At 48.4% G+C, this 26,701-nt stretch overlaps 1 protein-coding gene across 1 annotated transcript; it reads right to left on the bottom strand.

Annotated features, from left to right (window-relative positions):
* Positions 1-12,833: 12,833 nt before the first annotated feature.
* On the bottom strand, positions 12,834-26,150 carry LOC116942170 (sorting nexin-2-like). The gene is made up of 15 exons (XM_032953788.2): positions 25,943-26,150; positions 23,125-23,254; positions 22,832-23,013; positions 21,636-21,702; positions 20,899-20,942; positions 18,846-18,987; positions 18,273-18,351; positions 18,064-18,139; positions 17,665-17,778; positions 17,015-17,108; positions 15,554-15,759; positions 15,299-15,442; positions 14,507-14,587; positions 14,274-14,345; positions 12,834-13,504 (listed from the first exon to the last, which is right to left on the bottom strand). The coding sequence occupies exons 1-15, from the start codon at positions 26,099-26,101 to the stop codon at positions 13,454-13,456; spliced, it is 1,641 nt and encodes a 546-aa protein (XP_032809679.2). The 5' UTR covers positions 26,102-26,150; the 3' UTR covers positions 12,834-13,453.
* Between the last annotated feature and the right edge of the window lie 551 nt (positions 26,151-26,701).

The raw sequence follows: 26,701 nt of genomic DNA, 5'->3' as shown, positions 1-26,701 counted from the left end.
CTTGAAACGCATCTTACTACGACTATCGCGTCAAGCGAGGGGAACCTGTACGTGGAATTTGTGTGCACAACCCAGTTGCTCGTGTCACATGAACGACGTGTGGAAAGGCACACACGTGTAAATGTGCGCGTTCTGTGAGTGTACAGTCAACGTCAATTTATACAAATACCAGAGCGATATTCCACGTTCTTGAATTATTGTTTCTCCCGCTGCTCAGTTGACACTGCCATTCGGAATCCCGGCAGTGATGAATGTTCAATTCCAACTGAATGTGGAAGAGAGAGAGAGAGAGTGTAATTCTCTTGCGATGACGGCACACCCTTGTGAAAATCCATAGAGCGGTCGAGCTAGCACCGCTTTCATCTCGCTAATGCGATGCACAGGACGAGAGTGAGACCCATGCCAACCACGAGCAAGCCCGCAGCCTCGGGGAGCACAAACGAACATCATTCCGCACCTTCTGTTAGCACGGTTGGCTACATACGGCGCGAAATAAGTTCAACATACGTACATACGAGCGAGTGTGGCCATTCCTGTTGGAACCCCCTCTCCCCATATGCCATAGGGGCACTGATTTATTATAACGCGCACGCTCGCCCGTTAACCCGCACACACCGCACGGTCGTCTTCTGGAAGTGACCGGGAGGGCCCTACACAGAGAGCCCACGACCAAGTCACCACCCCACGTGAGCTCTCTCTGACGGCCTAATGAAGCGGTAAGCCGAGCCAATTATCCGCCTCTCTTTGGAACCCCGTAAGTGTGCATGGGAGGATGAAATACTAATCGCTCAGTGCTTATTGATCTCTGGTACTTAAAAAGTCTTGCTGAGAGATGGCGATAATTGTCCGTGATTATTGGTGTTTTATCCTTTCAAAATACCGCACCATATGTACGCTTGGAATCTCCACGTCATCATTTGCTGTCATCATCCGCTCGTTTGAGCAGTGACCTCTTCCAAGGAGTGTCCATGGACTTGCCCGTGAGAAGTAAACACAGGTAGTGGTAGGTAGTGGTAGGTAGTGGCAGGTAGTGGTGGGTAGTGTCTAGTAGTGGTAGGTAGTGTCAGGTAGTGGTGGGTAGTGTCTGGTAGTGGTGTGTAGTGTCTGGTAGTGGTGGGTAGTCAGGTAGTGGTAGGTAGTGTCAGGTAGTGGTAGTGGTAGGTAGTGGCAGGTAGTGTCAGGTAGTGGTAGGTAGTGGCCGGTAGTGGTAGGTAGTGGCAGGTAGTGTCAGGTAGTGGTAGGTAGTGTCAGGTAGTCGTAGGTAGTGGCAGGTAGTGGTAGGTAGTGGCAGGTAGTAGAAGGTAGTGTCAGGTAGTGGTAGGTAGTGGTAGGTAGTGGCAGGTAGTGGTAGTTAGTGGTAGGTAGTGGCCGGTAGTGGTAGGTACTGGTAGTGGCAGGTAGTGTCAGGTAGTGGTAGTGATAGGTAGTGTCAGGTAGTCGTAGGTAGTGGTAGGTAGTGGTAGGTAGTGGCAGGTAGTAGTAGGTAGTGTCAGGTAGTGGTAGGTAGTGGTAGGTAGTGGCAGGTAGTGGTAGTTAGTGGTAGGTAGTGGCAGGTAGTGGTAGGTAGTGGCCGGTAGTAGTAGATAGTGGTAGTGTCAGATAGTGTCAGGTAGTGGTAGTTAGTGGTAGCTAGTGTCAGGTAGTGGTAGGTAGTGGCCGGTAGTGGTAGGTAGTGGTAGTGTCAGGTAGTGGCAGGTAGTAGTAGGTAGTGGCAGGTAGTGGTAGGTAGTGGTAGGTAGTGGCAGGTAGTGGTAGGTAGTGGCAGGTAGTGGTAGGTAGTGGTAGGTAGTGGTAGCAAGTGTCAGGTAGTGGTAGGTAGTGGAAGGTAGTGGTAGGTAGTGGTAGTGGCAGGTAGTGGCAGGTAGTGGTAGGTAGTGTCAGGTAGTGGTAGGTAGTGGCAGGTAGTGGTAGGTAGTGGTAGTGTCAGGTAGTGGTAGGTAGTGTCAGGTAGTGGCAGGTAGTGGCAGGTAGTGGTAGGTAGTGGTAGTGGTAGGTAGTGGTAGTGTCAGGTATTGTCAGGTAGTGGCAGGTAGTGGCAGCTAGTGGTAGGTAGTGATAGGTAGTGGCAGGTAGTGATAGGTAGTGGTAGGTAGTGGTAGGTAGTGGTAGGTAGTGGTAGTGGTAGGTAGTGGTAGGTAGTGGTAGTGGTAGGTAGTGATCGTGGTAGGTAGTGGTAGTGGTAGGTAGTGGTAGTGGTAGGTAGTGGTAATGTGAGCGGCTGCTCTGAGTGGTTGTGTCCAGAGTGGATCTCAGAGGCAGATCAACTCGCCAAGATTCATGCGTGCTGCGGACAGGACTGGTTGTTAATGTTGTTATTGCTGTTATTGTTGATATTGCTGTCATTGTTGTTATTGTTGTTGTATGTATTGTTGGTATTGTTGTTATTGTTGTTGTATGTATTGTTGTTATAGTTGTTGTATTATTGCTTTTATTGTTGTATTTGTTGTTATTATTGTTGTATGTGTAGTGGAGTAGAAAGGTGCGTATTGCATGGAAACAGAGACAGCGCGGGTTATGTTGGGCCAGCCTGTTGTGAAGGCAAAGTCACTGGGGTTCATGTTGGGTCAGCCTGTAACGAAGGCAAATTTCAGTGCAGGTTACGTTGGGGCAATTAAGCTGGGAGAGCCAAGGACGGCTGTGATTGGTTGGGGCTGTTGCCGGGGCTGGAGAGGCGTCTTGAAGTCTGGCGAGAAACAGGTGTAGGGATCACGCGGGGTGCCGTTGGGAGTGAACTAATTAATTGGGACGTAATGAGAGCGGGGATAAATTGGGGGGTCGGCAATTGGAGCGGGAGTTGGAGTTGGGAGCTGGACGAGGCAAGACGTGGAGTTTGGAGGAGAGTTTGGAGACAGAATTGGGGACAGTTTGGAGACGGAGTTTGGAAACAGAGTGTGGAGCGAAGCTGAAGAAGAGAAGCAGCTAGCAGTAGAGAGAGCGTAACGATAGCGGAGCTGAAGAAGAGAAGTAGTTATCAGTGGAAAGAGCGTAGCGATAGCGGGGCTGGAGAAGAGAATAGCCAGTAGTGGAGAAAGCGTAACGATAGCGGAGCTGAAGAAGAGAAGTAGTTATCAGTGGAGAGAGCGTAGCGATAGCGGAGCTGAAGACGCTGTGTGCGGAGTCGCTGAGTGCGGAGTCGCTGAATGTGGAGCAAGCGAAGTAATCGTGGGGAGTGGAGAGACAAAGGTGGCGAGCGAGTCGAGTGAAGGACGGCGAGCGAGCCGTGGCGACCTGGATATTGTGGAATGTGGAGGACATGCTGAGAGTTGTAAATAAAGCGGTGTTCGAAGAAAGACATAAGTTGTCCGAGTGAAATCAAACACTACATATGTATTGTTGTTATTGTTGTATGTATTGTTGTTATTGTTGTTGGATGTATTGTTGGTATTGTAGTATTTGTTATTGTTGTTGGATGTATTGTTATTGTTGTATTTGTTATTATTGTTGGATGTATTGTTGTTATTGGTGTTTTATGCATTGTTGTTATTCTTGTATTTATTGTTATTGTATTTATTGTTATTGTATTTATTGTTATTATTGTTATTCTTGTATTTATTGTTAATGTTGTATTTGTTGTTATTATTGTTATTTCACGTCTTTGCCCAGGAAAGTCTCACCGACTCCTTTTCAGGAGGGTGCTGCCGTGTATTCTCAGTATAATAGTAACACCTCGATATGCAAATAGTTGATATACGAAGTTTCAGTATAACGAACTTTGGATTTTTTTACCATTATTTTAAGAGTAAAAAAAGTAGAATAATAAATAAATACCGAAAACACTAAATAAATAATACATTTATCGATCTCCGATATATAAATACGAATAAAATTATGTTTCTTTAATATATTCTTTTATATGTTATTTTTGATTTTAATACTGTACAGTATAAAATATAACATGAATTGTCTTTGTTTATAATATTAATGGTAAGTTATAAAGTATAACAATATAATAATAGGTTTTACCCTTTCTGGCAATAAAACAGGTGTTAAGATGTAAAAACACCAAACAGAACCTTTTTTTTCAAGGAAAGTAGCGGAAGGATCTTCCTGCGACTCAGTGCGGCTCTCCCGGACAAATAAGTAGCTGATTAATATTGTAATCATCAATAAGTAGCTGATTAATATTGTAATCATCAATAAGTAGCTGATTAATATTGTAATCATCAATAAGTAGCTGATTAATATTGTAATCATCAATAAGTAGCTGATTAATATTGTAATCATCAATAAGTATCTGATTAATATTGTAATCAGCAATAAGTAGCTGATTAATATTGTAATCAACAATAAGTAGCTGCTTAATATTGTAATCAGCAATAAGTAGCTGATCAATATTGTAATCATCAATAAGTAGCTGATTAATATTGTAATCATCAATAAGTAGCTGATTAATATTGTAATCATCAATAATTAGCTGATTAATATTGCAATCAGCAATAAGTAGCTGCTGATTAATATTGTAATCAGCAATAAGTAGCTGATTAATATTGTAATCATCAATAAGTATCTGATTAATATTGTAATCATCAATAAGTAGCTGATTAATATAGCAGTCATCAATAAGTATCCGATTAATATTGTAATCATCACGTGCGCTTCAAGCCTCGTTATTACACCACTTCACAGCAGCTTCCGTCCAAGCTCGTCTGCATCAGATGAAGTTCACAGTGAACACCGCCCCCAGCAGGAGGTGTCCCCACGCAAACACGGAGCTCATTTAAGTCCCATGTCTCCAGCTGTCAACACGTAACTCGTCGTGTTATTGTGGGACGCAGAAAAGTTGACAGTGGAAAATCCGTAATGAGCGTTTGTGACTCGTGGCTGCAGAGGCCGCGGCAGCTCGTGTCGCCACGACATGAAAAGGGCTCCTGGCGAGGACTCAAGAACACCGCTCGCTTCGAGGTGGGGATGACAACGGCGCATTGTTAGCGCTGCCAACCGACAACAACAACAACGACGACAAAAAGAGGGAGTCTGCCCGTGGCCTCACAAGGAACGCCCCTGGCGGGGTCTGCACGGGCCGCTGCCGCTGCCGCTCCTCACAAAGGCAAAGTCGCTGCAGGCGCTGACAGCGATTGTTGAAGCGTTATTAAAGAATTGCTATTTAAAAGTATTGCATTGAAAGGTTCTTTGGCAGTAGTGATACCAGATGCTACGATCATACATTTTTAATGTCGCTACTAGGTCCTTTTTTTATGAAAGGTATAACCTGCTTAATATTTCATGCCGTTAAAGAGTGCAGGGGATGGGGGGGGGGGTCCTCAAGCGGCGTTGATGCCGCCGGAGATTGCCGCGAGCACTCCCAGTTGATGGCCGTGATGGCGGCGTCGCCGTCGTTGTCTTCGGAGGAGGATGATGAGGAGGATGATGGTGAAGAGGATGATGATGAGGAGGATGATGAGGAGGATGATGATGAGGATGATGATGAGGATGATGAGGGGGATGATGAGGATGATGGTGAGGGATGATGAGGAGGATGATAATGAGGGATGATGAGGAGGATGATGAGGGATGATGATGCGGATGATGAGGATGATGAAGAGGATGATGATGAGCGGGATGATGAGGAGGATGATGGTGAGGAGAAGGATGAGGAAGATGATGAGGGATGATGAGGAGGATGATGAGGAGGGGGATGATGAGGAGGATGATGATGAGGGGGATAATGAGGATGATGAGGGATGATGAGGACGATGATGAGGAGAATGAGGATGATGAGGAGGGGGATGATGAGGAGGATGATGATGAGGAGGATGATGGTGAGGAGGATCAGCGCCGTCACACAGCAAGGGACGCGGCTAGCCCCAGACACCGACACCGCCGCGCGTGCTGCCCATCAAATATTGAGCACCTCTGGTAAGGAGAGAAGCAGTTCAATAACTGCAATATAATCCACTCTCCTTAACACTGGTTGCGTTAATAAAATATGATATGTAGTTTTAATAACATTAACCCGCATTAGAAACTGTATATCTCATATAAAACTAATAACAATAACTCGTTTAAAAATCACAGCATCGCACGCATCAGTTGAAGCTGTCCCGCTTACAAGTGGCAACGTGCATTGTGCGGAGACGTGAAGTGAATGCTGGCTCAAGGAGTAGATGGTGGCCTGTTGTTGAGACCCGCTCTAGGAGTATATGGTGGCCTGTTGTTGAGACCCGCTCAAGGAGTAGATGGTGGCCTGTTATTGAGACTCACTCAAGGAGTAGATGGTGGCCTGTTATTGAGACCCGCTCAAGGAGTAGATGGTGGCCTGTTGTTGAGACCCGCTCAAGGAGTAGATGGTGGCCTGTTGTTGAGACTCAAGGAGTAGATGGTGGCCTGTTGTTGAGACCCGCTCAAGGAGTAGATGGTGGCCTGTTGTTGAGACTCACTCAAGGAGTAGATGGTGGCCTGTTGTTGAGACCCGCTCAAGGAGTAGATGGTGGCCTGTTGTTGAGACCCGCTCAAGGAGTAGATGGTGGCCTGTTGTTGAGACCCGCTCAAGGAGTAGATGGTGGCCTGTTGTTGAGACTCGCTCAAGGAGTAGATGGTGGCCTGTTGTTGAGACTCAAGGAGTAGATGGTGGCCTGTTGTTGAGACCCGCTCAAGGAGTAGATGGTGGCCTGTTGTTGAGACTCGCTCAAGGAGTAGATGGTGGCCTGTTATTGAGACCCCCTCAAGGAGTAGATGGTGGCCTGTTGTAGAGACCCACTCAAGGAGTAGATGGTGGCCTGTTGTCAAGACCCGCTCTAGGAGTAGATGGTGGCCTGTTGTTGAGACTCACTCAAGGAGTAGATGGTGGCCTGTTGTCGAGACCCACTCAAGGAGTAGATGGTGGCCTGTTATTGAGACCCGCTCAAGGAGTAGATGGTGGCCTGTTGTTGAGACCCACTCAAGGAGTAGATGGTGGCCTGTTGTAGAGACCTGCTGAAGAAGTAGATGGTGGCCTGTTGTTGAGACCCGCTCAAGGAGTAGATGGTGGCCTGTTGTTGAGACCCACTCAAGGAGTAGATGGTGGCCTGTTGTTGAGACCCGCTCTAGGAGTAGATGGTGGCCTGTTGTAGAGACCCGCTCTAGGAGTATATGGTGGCCTGTTGTTGAGACTCACTCAAGGAGTAGATGGTGGCCTGTTGTTGAGACTCAAGGAGTAGATGGTGGCCTGTTATTGAGACCCGCTCTAGGAGTAGATGGTGGCCTGTTGTTGAGACCCGCTCTTGGAGTAGATGGTGGCCTGTTGTTGAGACCCGCTCTAGGAGTAGATGGTGGCCTGTTGTTGAGACCCGCTCTAGGAGTAGATGGTGGCCTGTTGTTGAGACTCGCTCAAGGAGTAGATGGTGGCCTGTTGTTGAGACCCACTCAAGGAGTAGATGGTGGCCTGTTGTTGAGACCCGCTCTAGGAGTAGATGGTGGCCTGTTGTTGAGACCCACTCAAGGAGTAGATGGTGGCCTGTTGTTGAGACCCGCTCTAGGAGTAGATGGTGGCCTGTTGTAGAGACCCGCTCTAGGAGTATATGGTGGCCTGTTGTTGAGACTCACTCAAGGAGTAGATGGTGGCCTGTTGTCAAGACCCGCTCTAGGAGTAGATGGTGGCCTGTTGTTGAGACCCGCTCAAGGAGTAGATGGTGGCCTGTTGTTGAGACTCAAGGAGTAGATGGTGGCCTGTTGTTGAGACTCAAGGAGTAGATGGTGGCCTGTTATTGAGACCCGCTCTAGGAGTAGATGGTGGCCTGTTGTTGAGACCCGCTCTAGGAGTAGATGGTGGCCTGTTGTTGAGACCCGCTCAAGGAGTAGATGGTGGCCTGTTATCAGTCAGACAGCCCACCGACTGTCCTGGCTGAGTCGCCGACAGCAGACGGAGTCAACATGAAGAGTGTTAATCCCGATGGTGCTCACTAATAAAGAAGTGCCTCCAAGTCGTATCGTCTCCGAGTTAGTCACTACACCTGTAACAGAGAACACCAGACCCACACATCACTTTGAATATAATTCAAAGTGGTTTCCTCAATGCTCTATTCATTCGTTAACAAAGATGAATGATCTGTGTTCGTGGGGTATGTTTCTGTCCAAACAGATAGCCCAAACAAACACCACGTGGGTTAGAGAGAAAAGCGCTCAACCAACATCTACTGTGACACGTGATGGGCTGAGATACATCAATGAGGCAACAGAGTTGAAGTTTCATGTTTATGTTTAAAAAGTGTCTGAGTTATCAACACTTAATCTTAGGCGAAATACTTTGAAGTGCCAAATTAATCTTCATTAGAACGAAAAGCCAAGAGCTCAATGCATTTAAGAGTAAAGTGCAAATGCCTCTAGATACACAAAACGACTAAAACATGTCTTTTGTGAAAGATTTTAAAGTCATGCAATACATCTCATTAACACACGCAGTCTACAAACCCAAGCCACGTATGTGCGATGTGGCCACCACAGAGTTCACCGCCACACCCCAGGTCGAGAGGGCGCACCCGAGGTGGCAACAGCTCCTCCTTTTGATGGCATCAATTCCATGTTTGTGGCCGATAGAGGCTTTCACGTCGTCCAAATATCCCTGGCGGTAGACGAGTTCATAAACTCATCCAGTGGCGGCTCGCGACTTCTCCACGAGCTGGGGCTGTTGTGAGCGACCTCTGATAATCTGGTCTTCTCAATCAGCAAAACGTCGTCATGTTATTGGGCTTCCTGTGAAAGTGATACAACTGTCTTATCTACCAACGGTCTGGCGTTTATAAACAATACGAAACATAACAAAGCACTCGAATGCCGTCCCCATGACCCTCAAGTCCGCACTACACAACACCTTTGACACTGCCAAAAGCCTAGAAGGTGTGGACCGTGAGCTGCTCTATTTGCACAGTGCCACCTCGCGTTGCGACATCGTCGTCTCATCACAGCCACGGGCGCCTTCTTCACCGACCTCAATGTCTCTCAAGCGGCGTGGCTCCACCGCTGGAAGCTGCTCGCCGCAGTGAACGAAGAAGGGAAACCTCTCACTCGGAGGACGCCTTCACAGCAGCCCCGAGACCTCCCCGAGGCACAGCTCAGACTGTGGTGCTGCAGCAGCGGTTTCGAATATGAACAACTTAAAATGTTATCTTCATTAGGAAATTCACGTTGAAAGAATCATTATATTTAGATTTATTTAAACACAACTAAACAATTTGTAGAAAAGTATTTTTTATATGAGAAAAATCATTTCTCACCTCCAGCTGCTTGGTGTGACGGTGTCTCAACGCCCCCCTAGTGGCGAGCGGCGCCTGAACGCATCCACCACTTCGCTTCCAGCGGGGAGGCGACAGAACGCAGTGGATTTGACAACGAATCTGGGAATTGTTTTTTCTTAAAATAATCCTGCGCCCCATCAACACAGCCCCGGCCTATAGGCGACCTGCACGTTTCCATATCCTCGCTGGAGCCTCCTCATTAGAGCCGTCTAATTGTACGGACTGTGTAATGTGTAGCTTATTGCTGCGTATTGGTCATCCACTGTGACCTAAAGTCATTGATTTTAGAAAATATATGAATGAAAAATACACACTCATCTTCACTGAGAGCACAGTGTGTGTACATCCTTTGTGTAAACCCGTGCTGAATCGGAGGCTTCTCTCATCCAGGAGCGTGCTTGACATACTGCACCGTGCTGGACATTACGGGTTGGTGCACGCTGGGAGCATTGAGAAATGTGTGAGTAGTACCAGGAGAACAACACAATTGCATCGGCCCAGCAGAGTCGAACAGCAGCGATTCGCAATTCTGTGACGTCGTGTGGAGGACCGCACCACGTGTGTCGCTGCCAGAGTCGGAACGGGCAACTGAGGCGGCCCTGCCGCGAGCCACACCCAGCTCCTCCTCGCCGTACGTGCGATGTGCCTCTTCATTCCTCGTGCGATGTGCCTCTTCATTCCTCGTGCGATGTGCCTCTTCATTCCACGTGCGATGACGGAGTGGCTTGTGCCGACTTCTATTCGCCGCGTTGCTTTACTTCATTAGTTTTCCGTAAATGTCATTAAACTCGCCACCACCCGACACAGCCAACTAGTAAGGGTTGTCACGTAAACAAAACGTGCCAATCGTTATTAGTACAGCACTCCGGTGTGTTGGAGAGCAAATCTACATGCACAATCTGAGTATGACGTATCGCCAGTAGTTACACTAGCTTCATCAGGCGATAGTCAGATTTTATTTTTGTCATTTTAGAGCCCCGGCTCAATCTCACAAATCGGACTCCAACCTGGTCTCTCGAGTCCCCCTAATCTGGTTGCACAAACTAACTTGACGTGACTGCAACAAGCGGGTCCCTGTACGTGCGTCGGACTTATTTCGCACCGTACGTAGCCAACGGTGCTGATCGGAGGTGCGGAGGCACCTGGTCACCTGGGCCCGCCGGGTGGCGGCGGCGCGAATCTGCGGGGTCCGAGTCAGTTGACAGGTATGGCCAGGCCCACAGGTGTGGCCGCGCCGAAAGGTGTGGCCGCGCCGACAGGTGTGGCCGGGCCCACAGGTGTGGCCGGGCCCACAGGTGTGGCCGAGCTCACAGGTGTGGCCGATCCCCCAGGTGTGGCCGGGCCCACAGGTGTGGCCGGGCCCACAGGTGTGGCCGGGCCCACAGGTGTGGCCGGGCCCACAGGTGTGGCCGGGCCGCTTTTGTTTGGGGTGCACATTTACTTCGCGGGGGGGTGCCACGCGCCGCGCCGTCACAGCGGCCCCCCGCGGCCCCAGGCCGCGCGGTCGCGGCGGTGGTCCCGGTGCTGCCGCGCGGGAGGTCACTTTGATTGACAGGTGGCTGGTGACTGACAGGTGGCTGGTGACTGACAGGTGACTGGTGACTGACAGGTGGCTGTTGACTGACAGGTGACTGGTGACTGATGACTGACAGGTGGCTGGTGACTGACAGGTGGCTGGTGACTGACAGGTGGCTGGTGACTGACAGGTGGCTGGTAACTGGTGACTTGACAGGTGGCTGGTGACTGACAGTTGACTGGTGACTGACAGGTGGTGCAGTCACGACACTATCAGTGATGTAGTCACGACACTATCAGTAGTGTAGTCACGACATTATCAGTGGTGTAGTCACAACATTATCAGCTCAGGGGGTGCAGCAATTTCTCAGGTGGGGCCCCCATATTTGATTTGTGCAATTTGCAGAAGCCGAACTTTACTGCTCTAATGAAATAAAAAAAAGTGGAACGTAAATGAAAGCATTTTCACAACAAATAAATGTAAACCGCGTTTTAAATGCGTTGCTGTTCTTTGACAATGTTGTTGGTTGTCAAGGGGGCCCCAACGCGTAGCTTTGGCCACCAGGGGTTGGGGCAAGGCACCCCACCCGTCCTATGCCCCCCACGCTCGCTACGCCACTAAGGTACGCGAGGACACATTTGAGATACAGACGATGTATTTTGCTGTCTGACCACGTCTCCTTATCAGGAAACGGCTTTATCCGCACCGCGTATCGAACACGGGCTAATCCAGGAGGCAATGCAGCCCAATGTTTGATAGAGACGCACCAAAGCGTGTAATTGGGGCTGTCATTGCACATGACAGATGTAAATGAAAAGGCAACCTCGATGCTCGATTCTTTTTACAATCCACTGATTAGCCGGGCTGCTAAATACGTTTTAGAACTATTGCCGGCACATTTCAACTTGAAACAACTCCGATATCTCACCGAATGCGTCGATGCGAATGACACGGGGCACTGTTACGGCTTGTACGAACATACGGAGGGAAGTCATTATTCGTCACGTCAGTCGCGACGCTCGGAGCGACCCGGACACCCAGCGAGCTGCGGACATCGCCATGCCTGATGCGGACTGCTCACCCCGGCCTCGGACGGACACATCACCCTGGCGCTAATGGCTGCAGGGAGCACGATGTACAATGACGCACGACTACCGCTGCAGTTTCTTCCTGCTTAATAAAATATTGCCATCGATTGTTAGATTGAATCCTTGGTGTGAGCAAAGCTGTTTGTCTGCCCCGCCTATTGATCACTTCAAGAGAACCACTTAATAGGCATTCGTGTGCATTCGCGGTCAGAGCAGCATATATCCAGGGACAGCATAAATAAGGCCGGGCCCCTACTTATCTCTGAGAAAATAAGCTTAATGTGACCCTGAGCTTTCTGCGGGGCAAAGGGCAACAAGCCATCTGTTCAGCGTAAAGCTTTGAAAGAATGTGGGCGAAGCACACGCTTTTCACTGTACGGTGTTTACATTCTCTCTTGAGTGTGCCTCCTGCTTTAATTGCAAAGTCAACAGTATATGTACGAAACGATGCACAGCAGGTATCGAGTCGAAGACAAATTCACCTAGCACGTGCCCGATCTTGTCAGATCTGGATTGTCCTCGGAGAGGCCTCCACCAGATATAACAGGCGTTAGAGACTGCGAGGCTATGTTTGCAGCAGAGCTCAGTGTAGCATAGTCCAGTGTTGTACTGTGCTTCTATATTCCCTTCAAGTGGATGCTCTCCACCTTCACCACCTGTAGCGAGCGGCACGGTGAAAGAACCCATCGGCGTGAGGAGCTCCCTCATTCAGCAGCGGATGAGCACAAGGCATGGACATACGTGGAGCGAGGGTACACGGTCACCAAGGATGGTGGGGTGCTCTGTGGAGTTCAGAGGAACGGTTCTGCTACCAAGCTGGGTTGGCACGTCCCACTCAATCCCCATCGAATTAGCTAAAGAGGCCTTAGTAATGTTCCACTGCACACACTAACCAAGATAAACATTTCCTGTGCTGTTGCAGTTGTGAAGGCTTTGTTCAAAAATATTTTCGCGTGAAATGCATTTAAAATGACGAAAGTCAGCTCTCAGTTGAAAAACTGTCAATGGGAAATCCAGATGTTACAAAGTTTAACAAGTGTGTTTATTAAGGCAACGTCACTGCAGATATAATGGAGTACAGATTTAGAAGTGATGATTTTATTGATTTAATGTCAAACATTTCCAAAATATACATCTGTGGTGAACATGTGAGCAATTCGAATTTACAACCTCGGGGCTAGGTGCAGCTTCGTTTGGTAAACCACTCATTCATAGGGAATTCTTCCAGCTAACTGGTACCAAGTGCACGCCAGTTCACCGGGACCGTCAATGCACGTGTAATCAACAATTACAGGGAAACGCGATTTGCCTGTTGCCCGAGCTACCAACTGCCGCTGCGAGGTCAAGATCCAAACTTGTGTGCACAATCAACAAAGAGATCAATAATTAGCTTCGATGAAAAACAAACATCTTTAATCTTTAATGTTTTGTATAAAAAGCTGAAAAATAACGAGACGCGTGTACAAACCACATACTCTGATTAACTTTATACAATGTTTATAGAGGGAGGGAGAATATGCCACCTGGACTCTCAGACAAATCCTCAACCCTACGTCCGATTAAGGGCACGAGTACGATTGTTTACTTGAAGCAGTCCTGTCCCTTTCAGCATCCACAGCCTTGGAGGAGAGCTCGTGGAATTAAGCAATAGCCTTAGCTTCAGGCAGAAAGGCCTCCCAGTATTTGATCAGCTGGAACAACAAAGAACACCGGGGATTACAATGAGCGACAGTTTTACAACTCGCACACCGAGAACGTGAGTGGTGGACTGCAAAATAGAACACGAGGTGACCAACGATTGCGGAATTTTCATTCCAACTGCCGCTACCCCCTCGTGCCTCTGGAGGCTTTCAAACCAATCAGGCTCCTGGCTCCCTTCACACAGCGATAGGTGGCGCTCAATCACTGCCCCGCCACTCTGCATGAAGCCCGTTAAACATGGAATTATTGTTCTACATTCGTGGAGTTCACCAAGAATAGTCACCACCCACTGAGCAGGCTGAGCAGGTTGTAAACACCTCCCACAATGCACCGAAACCCCAGCGTTGAGCGCTCACCCCCAGCGCCAGGAGCACCGTGGGGTCAGGGGTCAGGTCACGCTCCCTCTGGCACCGCTCTCCGCCTACTCCTTTACAACTCCTACAAACCGAGTCTCAATAGACAGTCGCCTCCACGTGTCACCCAACTCAGATGCATTCCCATCTCATTGGCCAAGATGCATTCACCAGTTGCACCACTCCCAGCGGTGCAACTCTCCTATTAATCGTTGCCCTTTCCAGCTCATTTCCACATTAGCAACACTTACTTTTGTCTTTTTCCAGCATGTACAAATAAAAATGGCATCTTACCGACTCACTCTGTTTTTGCCATGCAATATTTTAAGATTTCCCCAACTTCATCTGATGTGAGATATTCATGAAGCAATTAATTTGGCCCATCACAAGTGCTGATAACATTTACCTGTTGCTCAGTGTTTATAAGAGACTCAATGTATCTGACAATCCCATTCTTGAAGTCCCTGACACGTTCTTTCTGTAAACATATAAAAGGCAAGACATTTTTTTAAATTGCATTAAATAAATACGTATAATTGAGATAACAATCTCATGGAAGATATCACCTTTGAAATAATATATTTTGCAATTATGGGAAGAAATGTAATCACACACAAAGAAGACGTGCAATGCAGGCACCTCAAATCTCATGACCTCCTTCCTGATGGTCTTTGAGACGATTTCAAACTCGCTCTCTCCTTGCTGCACCTTGGCATCCCACTGCTCGCAAAGTCAGATAACAACCGAACACCACCACGCGCCGCCACATCCGGTTACAACGCTTGGTCTGGTCAGTGACCCGGATGCAACCGTTGTGCTGCTTTCTTCCACACCGCCTCACTCGAGGAACGTGATGGTGGATTTCCCCCATCGAATGTGGCGCCCAGGAGCACCGGCTCGAGAACTAACGTCTCCCTGGGGTGGTGTTTACACTGCGGTGCGTGCACGCGAGCTACAGCAATCAGCCGCCGACACACACAGCCACACCAACTCCTTTGTATCTGCACATTACCTACAAAACACACAATGATGCAGGCATTGGGGATCAGAACATGAGAAACAATTATTTGGTAAAATCCATTATTTACTATCGATGCAAAAAATATAAAAATTCACACTACTTAAATAATCGATTACTGAATGAGATTTTGACCCTTAAAATGTGACAATTCATCAAATTGCTGAGGAGATTAATCGATAAAACCTAGCTAAACGGGGCAAATGCTGGGCACAACCGGACCCATCGCTGTCTCACGACTGGCCGATCATTCACAGAGCAGCGCGCGGGGTGCTGTACGAATCCCGCAGAACACAGCTGCTGGAAGCCATTAACGGAACCGATATCTAGGGCGGGATAACTGGACCCTGCGATAAACCCCGCGGCAGCTCCTGGGCCCGCCCCATGGCCGTGTGTGAGGTCGGTGGCCAAACCTCGCGGATCTCGTCCTTGGCCTGCTGCAGCTTGTCCGGCTTGTTGGCCCACTGTAGCTTGGCCTCGTTCTCGCGCTTCTTGTGCAGGTTGGCCTGTGCGTCCTGCCACCTCTGCCAACTCTTCGCCCGCTGGTCAAACACGCCCTGCGGCAAGAACGAGCGGAACGCATGCAAACTGTGAGTTCGCCTTGTGGCCTCGAGGTTATGGAGGGAGGTTAAATTCCACGCGCGCTACCGGGCGCGTGTCGTGCGTACCCGGATGGAGGTGAGCAGGCGGATGTAGTCGGCGAGCAGCTCGGCGAAGACGTAGAGGTCGGCGTTGGCCTGCTCCTGGTGCAGGGCGTCGATCTTCTCCTCCACCTCCGCCAGCTGCGAGAGGGCCCGTGACAGCGCCGTGTTGTCCTCCGAGTTTCCCAGCATGGCCGCGCTCTTGGCAAACGCGGCCGTGTTCAAGGACATCTCTGCAGAGACGGACGAGGCCGTGAACAACGCGGTGCTGCGCCCCCGTTTCCTGGCGGCATAATCGGCGTCCAGTTTTTCATTTCATCCGCCAGTGGCACGGCGGTAAAGCGGGCGGCTCGCAATCGGAAAGATGCGACTTCAGTCGTGGTCGGGGTTGGACTCAGCCCATCGTGCCCTCCAGGGTCAATACAATGAATAGGCCAACAGCAGTTGTCCTATCGTTAAACTTGCTCCCATCATAGGAATATGGGATGGAACTTCCACTTCTGGCTCAGGGCTGTAAACAGGAGATGAGCATCATCTCAGTGCTTATTTGAGCAGAACATCACTTTGGCTTTTGACCTGCTTCAAGTACACAGCCAAGAGTAACTTTTATTTTGCATTATCCCATGGGATTTAATTGCATGCAAGTGTTTGAGTAGTTGAGGAAAGAAGCCGGACATGTCAATTTTACACGTGAAAGTCTTGACTAAATTGGGCAATAAGACAGTTTTCAGTTATGACCAGGCATGCCTGAAAACTAAACGCGTATTTTGGCCTGGTTAACTGCAGATCTAGTTTACTGCCAGCTTTCTGGTGACAATGGGGAGGCAAACATATGAAGGTGAAACGGTGCTGCAAAGTCAGCGTAGCCTGACATAGCGTTGTGTTATCAGACAGGACTACAGCGCAGAGCTGTGAAGTTGTCAGCTATTTCAGAGATGTTAAGGCCAAATCAATATAAAAGCCCTGTTTTACACAATGAGTTGCGTGTGAAGTCCTTATAATCAATGTCAGAGACCAGTAACCCACATCCTGTCATAAAGAAGATCGTGTTATCTTGAGGGCTCAATGAGAATTCCCCTTGTTGCCAGACCCCAGGCAGCCTGGTGCCACCCAACAATGATTCTGCCGATCCCATTAGGAACTGTATTTAGATTCTAAGGATCGAATTATGATTCAGGGCTAAGAATCGAGACAATCACCCAAGCTCTGTTAGTGATACCGATTTCTATCTCTGTTACGAAGTGGTGTGCATAATCACAGCTCCACTCCACTTTCCTGAAACTCCAGCAGAACACTGCTGCTAGGAGAGCTCTCAGGCCCTGTTCCATCGAGATGAGGGAACGCCGATTTTCACGCCATTTTAATGTTTGTGAGAATCAACTGCAAGTTGCATTTCACTTACAGGATGCCTCTCTCTCAAGCTACAGGGGATGATGTGTGGTGCCCATCTTAAACAACGCAAAGACAAATGAAATGTTCTCCTCAAACCTTTCCGATGATTGACCAGTCCCTCAAAGTTGCCGTGAAGCTTGCGCAGCTGCGTTTCAAGGTTTTCAAACTCCAGTTGTTTCTCCTCAAACCACTGTGAAGACACCGCCAGGTGAGCACGGCCAAGCAATGTCCACGCTGACACTGTCATTATTCAATATCACACCAAGCTTCCAAAAGATGCATGCACCTGCAGACACCACTCCGATCCTCAAATCCTTCTAGTGCCTCCAAATCAAATCCCCAATCAACCACAAGATCCCCCTCAAGATCATCAAGATGTGCCGTAAACTTGCTCCCCCCCTCCCCCCAACTGCCTGTCCACATCCACCCCTCCCTGTCATGTCCTTCTCTTGCAATGCAAGTTCCACTCGTGCCAGGGAAAGTGAAACAAGATTGGGGTAATGCCATCCCGTTCCACACAAGAACCACGTCAGACTTCCTGACAAGCAAACTCAATCTCTCACTGTCACGCTCGCTGTTGTGTTGCCAGCCACCATATTGTGCTCCGCTACTGCTGCTGCTGGGCCAATGGGCGACCCCTCCGACCTTTGTTTAAAAGAATCTAGATAACACGACTGGCCGCAGACTCGGCCGCCTGGCATCTCGGCGTTCGAGCGCACGGGCGATCGCGGGGGCAGGCCCCTTACCGAGTCCGACTCGTTCATCTTGATGGTCATCTTGTTGACGGCATCTGCCGCTTTGGTCACCATGCGCAGGATGCCCGCCCCACTCAGGGCCTGAGTGTTAACCGCTCGAGGAAGCTGCAAGCAAACGAGAAAACGGGCAGTGGACGAACGATTAATTTCTTTACGTGGGCGGAAACACGCAGATATCTAAATGTTTCATGTCAGCACCCACCCAGGGGGCGCTCGTCACAGTGCGGAGTCGTGACGGTGTGTTTACAAACTCAGCTATTCGTGCTCAGTGGCATAGTGGACCACAGGAGGGATCGCGCATCCCCGATATCCGGAGCAATAACAGGACACACGAGAGAACAACACACGCAGGGTGAGTCCTGCTGCATGAGCTCATTCACTTTGTAATACCTCATCTCTTTCCAAGAAATCCCTGAAGTCTGGATCTTGCATGAGGGTAGGATGTTTTGAAGTTCTCTGGAGATATCTGCCAAAGAAATAAAACAGATAATTTATGCACTCGGAGCACAGTAAAATTACTCAATGAAACGGACAAAATCATCTTTGTGACACAAGACTGCTCAATGTGAACGTATGGCTTGCACTGCTCAAGCCCGTACCTCTCCAAAGCAGCGCGCCTCCTCTCCACAAACTCAACAGACGAAGGGTCGTCCTTGCCCACTTTCACTTTGGTCATACCTGCGTGAAGTTCAAAAGATGGACACGCGGACGAATGTTTGGTTAAGGAGGCCTACAAACGTATTTGCTACGTCCTGAAAACAATACATGCATTAAACTGTCCGTCCGAGGGTATTTTCTTATGGTTTCATGACACCATAGCTACTTGACACACAATCCACCAATACCATTGCTCAGAAATGTATACATTTTGTGGGAAAGATTACCTACACTAAAAATCCACGTATGTTGAACTTCTTTCGCACCATACATAGCCAACCATGCTAATCGGAGATGCGGGCTCTGCATGCTACAGGCAGAGCGCGAGCACGTGGGGCTGAGCGCGTTGCTAACGCGAGCGTCCGCCTGTAGCCCCGAGAGTGCAAGTCTGGGTGTAACCGAGCACGCGCAGTCCGCGTGTAACCGTGCGCGCACAGTCCGGATCGGCGTGCTCAAGGTGCGCTTCAGCCCACTGCGTTACGATCACGGTGCGAGATAAATGTGCCGCGGGTCACCTAAGACGCTCTTCTCTGGTGCGGGTGGCACGATGAAGCCACTGTGACTGAATTTCTCCGTCAGCTTCTCGTAGAGGCCCAGGAAGTCGCTGAATCTCCGCTTCACTGTGAATTCCTTCCTTTTGAACATGGGCAGCGAGGTCTGCAATAAGAATGCGAGGCAACCGTTACAATGAAACACGCGGGAAAAGGCACACACAGCCCCCACGCTGCTGCTGTGTTCTCAATAGACATGCGTTGACAAGTATAACAAATTAAACGCGGCAATACAATTTTACAGCATCTCTTTTACAAGTAAATGTGCCGTTCAAGGAGATAACAGCTCTGCCAACCGCACAGCATGAACACGTCCAGCATGTTGGGTTAGAAAAATCACGACGCATAATCTAGCAAAATGCGGTGCGGGATTCTCAGGCAGTGCACCGAGTGCAGGGTCATCTCTGCAGTGTAATAGACTGCCCTCTTATGGCCACTGCTCGGGAGTGAAATGAACAAGTCCAATTAGTTCCGTGGTCCCTGCAAGGACTGCGGGAGGAAGCTTTCCTGTGCACGTTGGGCATGTGGGGTAAGTGTTGATTGACTGAAGCAAGGATGCCAGACAAATTAAGGCTTTAACGTTCACTACCTACTCTTTTTTTAACCACAACAACGCCGTGAGTATACGGTTTTGGGTCGATAAGCAATTTAACCTTCAATAGTCATTAGAGGTTGCAATATATAAATGCAACATAATTAGAAATTTTAAGGCAGCTTTTCTGGAGCACGAGATTGCGATAATGGACGCAAGGGGCCCTTGTTCACATCTAGAATGACGCACGCGTTCGTTGGTCTCCTCTGCTGCCTTGCCTGGAGGTGCACTCTCTGCAGGCAACTCCCATAAAATCAAGGGCACTCTTCTTGCAGATGGAACGGGGTCAGGGCACCCCTTGCTTTGAGTTTCAAAGTGTCACATCCGCGAACCGCACACACTCCGGGCTCCAGCCTCGTGTTAGAGGATGGCCGATTCTCCTATCGTCATAACAACGGGAACAGTGACCCAGGGTTTTCTTTGTTTAAATACAGCTGGAAAACATTGATGCATAGGGGCAATGTTATTTTACTGTGGTGATGAAACCAACATCCAACCTGTTTGCATACAGTGAAAGCTCATGATCCCATACTTGTTTCGTGCCTCCTTCCGTGTCTATCGTCTCGTCGCTTGGATTATAAAGATTGCGAAATGACGTGATTTATAATATCTCCACTACAATTATTTAATTTATTTTCTTTCTACGTGACTTTACCGAAAGAACCACAGAGTAACTCCACTATAATGTTGTTACACGTGCAAGTGAAAAACACTGCCCCAACTGGAGGTTTTCCAGCTCCTTTCTTATACTGGAGGTTTCTCAAGCAAGCGATGCAGCATGCTCCGATTCGATCGCACGAGCGGCCTTACGCTCCACGCGTCTCCCTCACGTCTCCTCACGTCTCCGCTTTTCAAGGGTGATTCCATGACAATTGTTGAAAAGTACTCAGGTTTTAGAAATCTAGCTTGAGGCATGTGCAGCTTCCAAGAGCCGTGTTGGTTGACTGGCGCAACGCCCTTAAGAGGCCACTCAACACCTGCGTGTTCACGCAGAGCCAAAAAGTGCGACGCGCACCGTTTCCTTTTCACATCATTTCCTTCTTGCTTTGCTCCAACTGCTCGGGGAAGGGTTTGTCGTTGCTGTGTTGTAGCTTTGCGTCCTGACAAGTGACTGCCTCGCTACTACACCGCCGTGGGTTTCTATCGCGAATTAAAGAATGTTAATGGTGTTGAAGTATAAATAAATAAAACCTGCAGAATGAATTAGAATAATATTTTCAAGTTTGCTCTGGAATCGCACCCTCAGGTCGTGGAGAGCTGCACTTGCAGGGAGGACACGGAGTGGGCGCTCGAGTGGCCACACACAATGGCGCTCTACCCGTCGAGGAGCGGCTTGGCTGGCACGCGGTCAGGCGACCGTAACGAGGCAACGCGCAGTGCCATTGAATACAAGAATACAGTAAACCTATGATGTGCAATTCTTACCGTAGTAGTGACATTGTAAGCCATGTATGCATTCATTCCATCACCTAAAGAGAGAAAATATACTGTGTAAAACAAACAAATCCCTAAACACTTGTGTAGAGGTGTTACGGGAGGGGGACACGCGGTTGTAGGGCGGTGGCCACAAACACGTCCGCTACGGCTACCACCCTGGGGGGCTGTGGGGGATGCTGTGGATCCCTCCCAGCCCCACCCCTCAGAGAGGGACTGTATAAAAGGTGGGACCCGGAGAGCTGAGGGGCAGTTCGACTCAAGCAAGATGAAGAGCCAGTAAAGAAAGAAGATCGATTAGCTAGACCCTGGAACTCCTTTGACCCGCTATCCTTTTGAGGGCCGGGCAAAGCAAGCCAGGGTGTGACATCAGAACCGCGAGGCCCTGTGTCCTTCTAAGGGCCGGACTCGTGTGGCTGGTGATCGGGACCTGCGCCAAAGCTGGACCAAGTCAGCTTCGGCTGACCTGGCCCAGGATAGAGGGAACCAGGGAGCTAGCGTGGGCTAAAGCTCGGGAAACGTTCCCTCTATAGAGTACGGGTGAAGAGGCCGTTACCTCTTCAAGTATCAGATTCGCCACTGTAATTGAAGTGTCTGTAATAAATACATGTTGCCTCCAAAGAACAGTCTCCGACGTCAATAAGGCCACTACACTTGCATTAATTCCAGCTAACGAAGAGTACTACAATAAGTGCGTTATTATACATGCAGAAACAATAAGCACTCACCAACTTTCTCTGGGTTTGTAATTGTTATTCGAAGGTCAAAGGTGTCTCCACTTTCTTCCTCTTCAATCTAACATCAAGAGACAAATGCTTGAATGAACAAAATTAGTCTTGCCCTTGATATTATTTATTTCGATAATTATTTCAGTAGGGCATTACAATTCTCACATTTTTGCAGGGTATAATGCACTTGAATCATCTCACATTAGACAACAAATGTGGTTGAAGTCTGGTGATCAGTCCCTACAGTCCTGTTAATATGCAAATGCCTCCAGTTAGTACAAACATTTAGCAAAAGTGACACAGAACTCAAAATATATTTTTCCACAAGACTGGATTTCAAGCAACGATTTGAATTAATGAGAAGACACGAGTGATTCTAACCCATTATATTAGAATTGAGGTAGTTATTGTCTTAATGTTATTCTTCTCAGCGTTTCAATGGGTTACAACATGGGAAATCAGCACGTTTTCGTTTTACACACTTTATGAAATGGCTACTAAAATTATATTGTTCCTTTCCCGGTGTGATAGAACATAACTGGCTGATCCATGAGAATGATGTGATGTTTATTAAAATAAAAACTACTATTTCCAGCATTAGTGGCTTGAAGCCTGATCAATAATCCTAAATCAGAGGCTAATGATCCTGCAGAGTCAGTAGCCTCATTCTTAGTGCTTGTGATGCCTAGGAATCCACAGCTGGCAAACACAGTTTATGTACCACACCCAAAATCACATTCCACTGTTTGACTGCAAGTCTGCACATGCATGCTGGTACACAGGCTCACACACTTGCACTCACTCGACTGTGTGTGTTGATCCGCATTACAGCAACTGTGGTTCACACATTGGGCTACGCTCCCAGCAACCTGGCATTGGGATAAGTGACAAGTGTTATAGGAACCTGTCCTGGGCATCACCTAGGTTGACTCAGCCATAAATGAACTATCTGGTATAAGGTGTGAACTCCTGTACCGGAAAAAGGACAATGTGTGTTGTGCTGGCCACACCATCCATTCGTGTGCCTGCCAAGCATCAAAACAGCACTTGCCCTCGCAGTCCATAAATCTACATTAAGGACCTTTGTCTTGTGCGTACTCGATAACTATTCAATGTATGCGCCAATATGTGTGTGTGTGATTGTAAAATGTGGGGTTAGCATTCGTTGTATTTGTCCATGATGCGGTTATCCACACCTCATCTCGGGTCCTCTGAAAGGACACGAGCTTGGAGGCTGCAGGGACAGGGCTGGGTGTGATGGCATCAGGTTTGAAAGATGACGCCATGTCACCTTGACTTGGCTTTACAGTGGGCCCTGGGTTGGCAGCAACGGAGATTCTGTTGACGGGGCTTTCTAGAGACACCTCCTCCGTAGCCTCTATAGAAGACAGCAACCATTCTGTATTGGCAAACAAGGCAGAAACCAACAGAAGGTAACACATCAAATTCATACGTGTAAAAAGTTGTTACTCGGTTGAAGAGACTTCACCAGCAAACAGATCATCTGGGTCGTCCTCAGGTGAGGTGTCCAGGGACTGAGCTTGCAACCCATTGGACTTGGAGCTGCTTTCTTCTGACAGCAAGCTGGCTGGCTCCGGCGAGAAGGGGCTGATCAGATTCTGTTGAGTGAAACAAAGTATTAATTCAGGGCAATGAAAGTAATCGTATAAAGATAGAAGCAGAACAAATGGAAGACTACTGCTGGATAACAAAGAGGCCATTTGTGAGGAAGAACGAAGCAAAGCCTCTGTTAACAAGTCCAGTTCTAATTTCCAGTAAAGCAGTTTGAGCATTGCCTGGTTCTCTTCTACGGTGATGGAGCTGAACCAATACAAGACATACTCTTTGGTTCTATTCGTAAAGTTACGTAACTTTACCGAATAGAACCAAAGAGTATGGATCCTTGCAGTCACGAAAGCTTCAAATCTAGAATCAATACAAGACATTCCACATTTCCATGTGAGAGAGCAGCTGTGTGCGGATGTTGGCGATGTAGCAGCATACGAAAACCTGGTGCTATTACCACAGGATTGCGGCAACACACGCCACTTTGACAAAATATAAATTTAGTCAACCAATTCCTAATGATTGTTGTTTCTTATACATTTGAAATCATGTACGGCTGGCAATGACAAGAGTTCCTCCCTTCATATTAAACAAAAATATTCTTCGCCGTAGTAAAACCATTGATCTTCGCGACACAGCAATCTCATCTGAACTGTCGTGGTATTGATATATTACTAATCTGGCTAAAAAGGCAGTGAAGAAGCGTGCCAAAATATTGCTATACAAAACACAAATTTGGCTTAAGTTGGAATGCTCGTCATATCCGGGGTGTAGTAGGTTGTTCCTACCTCACTGCAGTTGATATGATTTAGAGTAAAGCAGTAGTCAGGGTGACCGATGATCCAGCACTCGCTGAATCACTCGTCACGCAAGAGGTCAGTCGACTCCTTATCACTCTTCTGTCGCTACTACCATGGTTACTCTTCCCATCAGTTTCACTCATTGAATTCTGCACCCGTGTTGAAGACTTGGACTAAAAAACTATTTCATGTTCATCTACACCATTTAAAACCACCACACTGCAGCTCCGATTAGCACGGTTGGCTACGTACGGTGCGAAATAAGTTCAACCACCACACTGCAGGTCACAATACTGCTTCACTTTCGAATTCCCTCCCAATGTCTTTCATACAGCAGTTATTGTAATATTGCTGAACCAAGGAAACGTGTTCACTGAACTTTAACAGTGCTATTTGTTGCTGGCCTTTCTAAGTTTTTTCGCCTTTGGGCCTGTGGTTAGCAATTGTGAGAAAAATAATAAGTGCAAAGTTATCCCGGTAAGTGTGCGGACAGTATAAATACCACTGGAGCTACAAGCTGCTGCAGTGTTTGCTGCCGAGTCTAGTGTTTACTCAAACAGGATACACGTACAGTGCTTTATTTTCGTAAACCAGTGTAGCCCATTAACGTGGGAAATCAGAAAATCGCGCAAACACCCACATTTATCTTGTACAGCAAGTGTGCTAAATCTCAGTTTAGTTACATACGCTCTAATACATATTCCAAGATTATAATTAAAAACGTACAATATTATTACTGCCCAGTGATACACAATATTACCATGATACAATAATTGATAATACTGCATTGACATTGCCAAAATTCATCAAGATTTGAACTACCCAGGAATGACTAATTTGAACAATGCGCAGTGATGACCGAGTTAAACATTACCTAAAATTACCAAAGTAAACATTACCCAAGAATACCGCGACAGAGTACTGTACTGACAATTGATTAATCCTAAACCGCTGCGAGTTCGTGATGTGACTCCAAGGTCATTAGCCGGAAATTGAGACGAACCTCGAAGATTACGAACCACGCAGATTGCGAACCCTGTCTGGATGGTGTTGTTCCTCCAGTGCGAGTTCCTCCTGCACACTACTCGTGAAGGAAATGACCAACCATCCCAATGCTGCACCCTCGTGCACACCGATCCGGAGACCGTGAATCTTAATCAGAATCTTTATTTATCCTGGATAAATCCGATGAGCTATGAAGCTCTTTTTCACAAAATCCAGTAGACTCAAGAAGGTTGTCTTGTGGAAAGAGATGCGATTGATATTATTTTAAAACGCAATCGTCTGACACTACCAATTAAAACAAGAATATAAAGCAGTACACTAGTGTCGGGAAATTCCCTTTTAAAAGCGTGCAGCCAGTGGCAGACATTGAGACCGCGCATTGCAATGCAGAAGAACCTTGAGACCACCGGTGGAGGTGGCCGCCTTTTTGGTGACAGTGGCGGTCATAGTGAAGGGAACGGTGGAGACCACCAAATCCAGCGTGTGATGGTTGTGGTGGTGGTGGAGTGGGCACGGTGGCTTCAAGTTGAGACTTCACTCTGACAGTGGCGATGATGGTGGTGATGCAGTGGAGGTCACGGGGATACTGAAGGAGATGACGTTGGGATGGATAAATGATCGGGTTAACTTGTCTCTATAGTTGGAGACCGACCGCTCAACACCCTGGTGGCGGTGAGGCAGTAACCGCCCCCGCGTTACAGCGACCCAGCCGGCGCTTTGACACGGGGGACTGACGCCGACAGTGCATGAAGGGGCTGGCGAGTTCATGCGCCGTCCTGTTCACCACATACTCCACCGTGCCCGTCAATAGCAGCAGCTGCTGCTGCTGGTGGTGCTGCTCCAACATCGTCACAGCAGCGGCGGCGCCACTCGCGAGAGCGCGAGGCCCTTCCGGCTCTCGGCCTCCCGGGCCCGCGCGCCCTCAACCCAGCTTACCTCGGGGTTGCTGAGGACGCTGGTGAAGATGTCGGCGCCATCGTCCTGCTCCTCCTCGTCTCCCTCCTCCTCCTCGTCGTCGTCCTCGCCACCGCCACGCGTCTTCTCCTCCTCCTCGTCGTCGTCAAAGAGCGGCGGGGGCTCTCGCTCCGCCGCCATCTTCGCCTCTCGTGACGTTCACGTGATCGCCGCGCCTGCCCCACGTGACTTTGACGCCACTTGGCCGCGACCCCTCCCCGCCCACCGCGCGCCAATCGGCGACGAGCGTGTGTGCTCGAGCTCAGCCAATCGGCGGAGCAAGCACGGAACCCGATTTGGTCAAGCATCGATCAGTTCTAATGACAACAAAGGAGGCCAATCGGCTGCGAGGAGCTCTGGCGTCTGGTCAAATGGGAGGGGAGGAGGGGGGTCCGGCGAGCCAATCAGAGCCCAGGGTGGACGCCCTGACAGCGGGGCTATTATAATTTGTCTGATGTAAATATCCACGCGATGAGAATCACTCATTTGTGGCCAGGTCGCGTAAATTAATAGTTAAGTGGGCTTTTTACCTAGTAAGATTAAAATCAAATTGTTTAGTTTTATTCGTACGTCTGTTTAAGTTATTTGTTTGCCTTTCCTATACTTTGCACTCTTATCGTGTTTGAGTATCGTTTGTTGTGTAACGGTTTGACCCGCCCCGAATGAACATCTGTGAAAAAGAGCTTTATAGATCATCGGATTTCTGCAATACAACAGTCAGCACCTTACCTTATCAACCAG

This window comes from Petromyzon marinus, chromosome 13 (genome assembly GCF_048934315.1).
Source record: "Petromyzon marinus isolate PM22_M1 ecotype Great Lakes invasive population chromosome 13, UKy_Petmar_22M1.pri1.0, whole genome shotgun sequence".
Classification (NCBI taxonomy): domain Eukaryota; kingdom Metazoa; phylum Chordata; class Hyperoartia; order Petromyzontiformes; family Petromyzontidae; genus Petromyzon; species Petromyzon marinus.
This window is presented reverse-complemented; position numbering and strand designations above follow the sequence as displayed.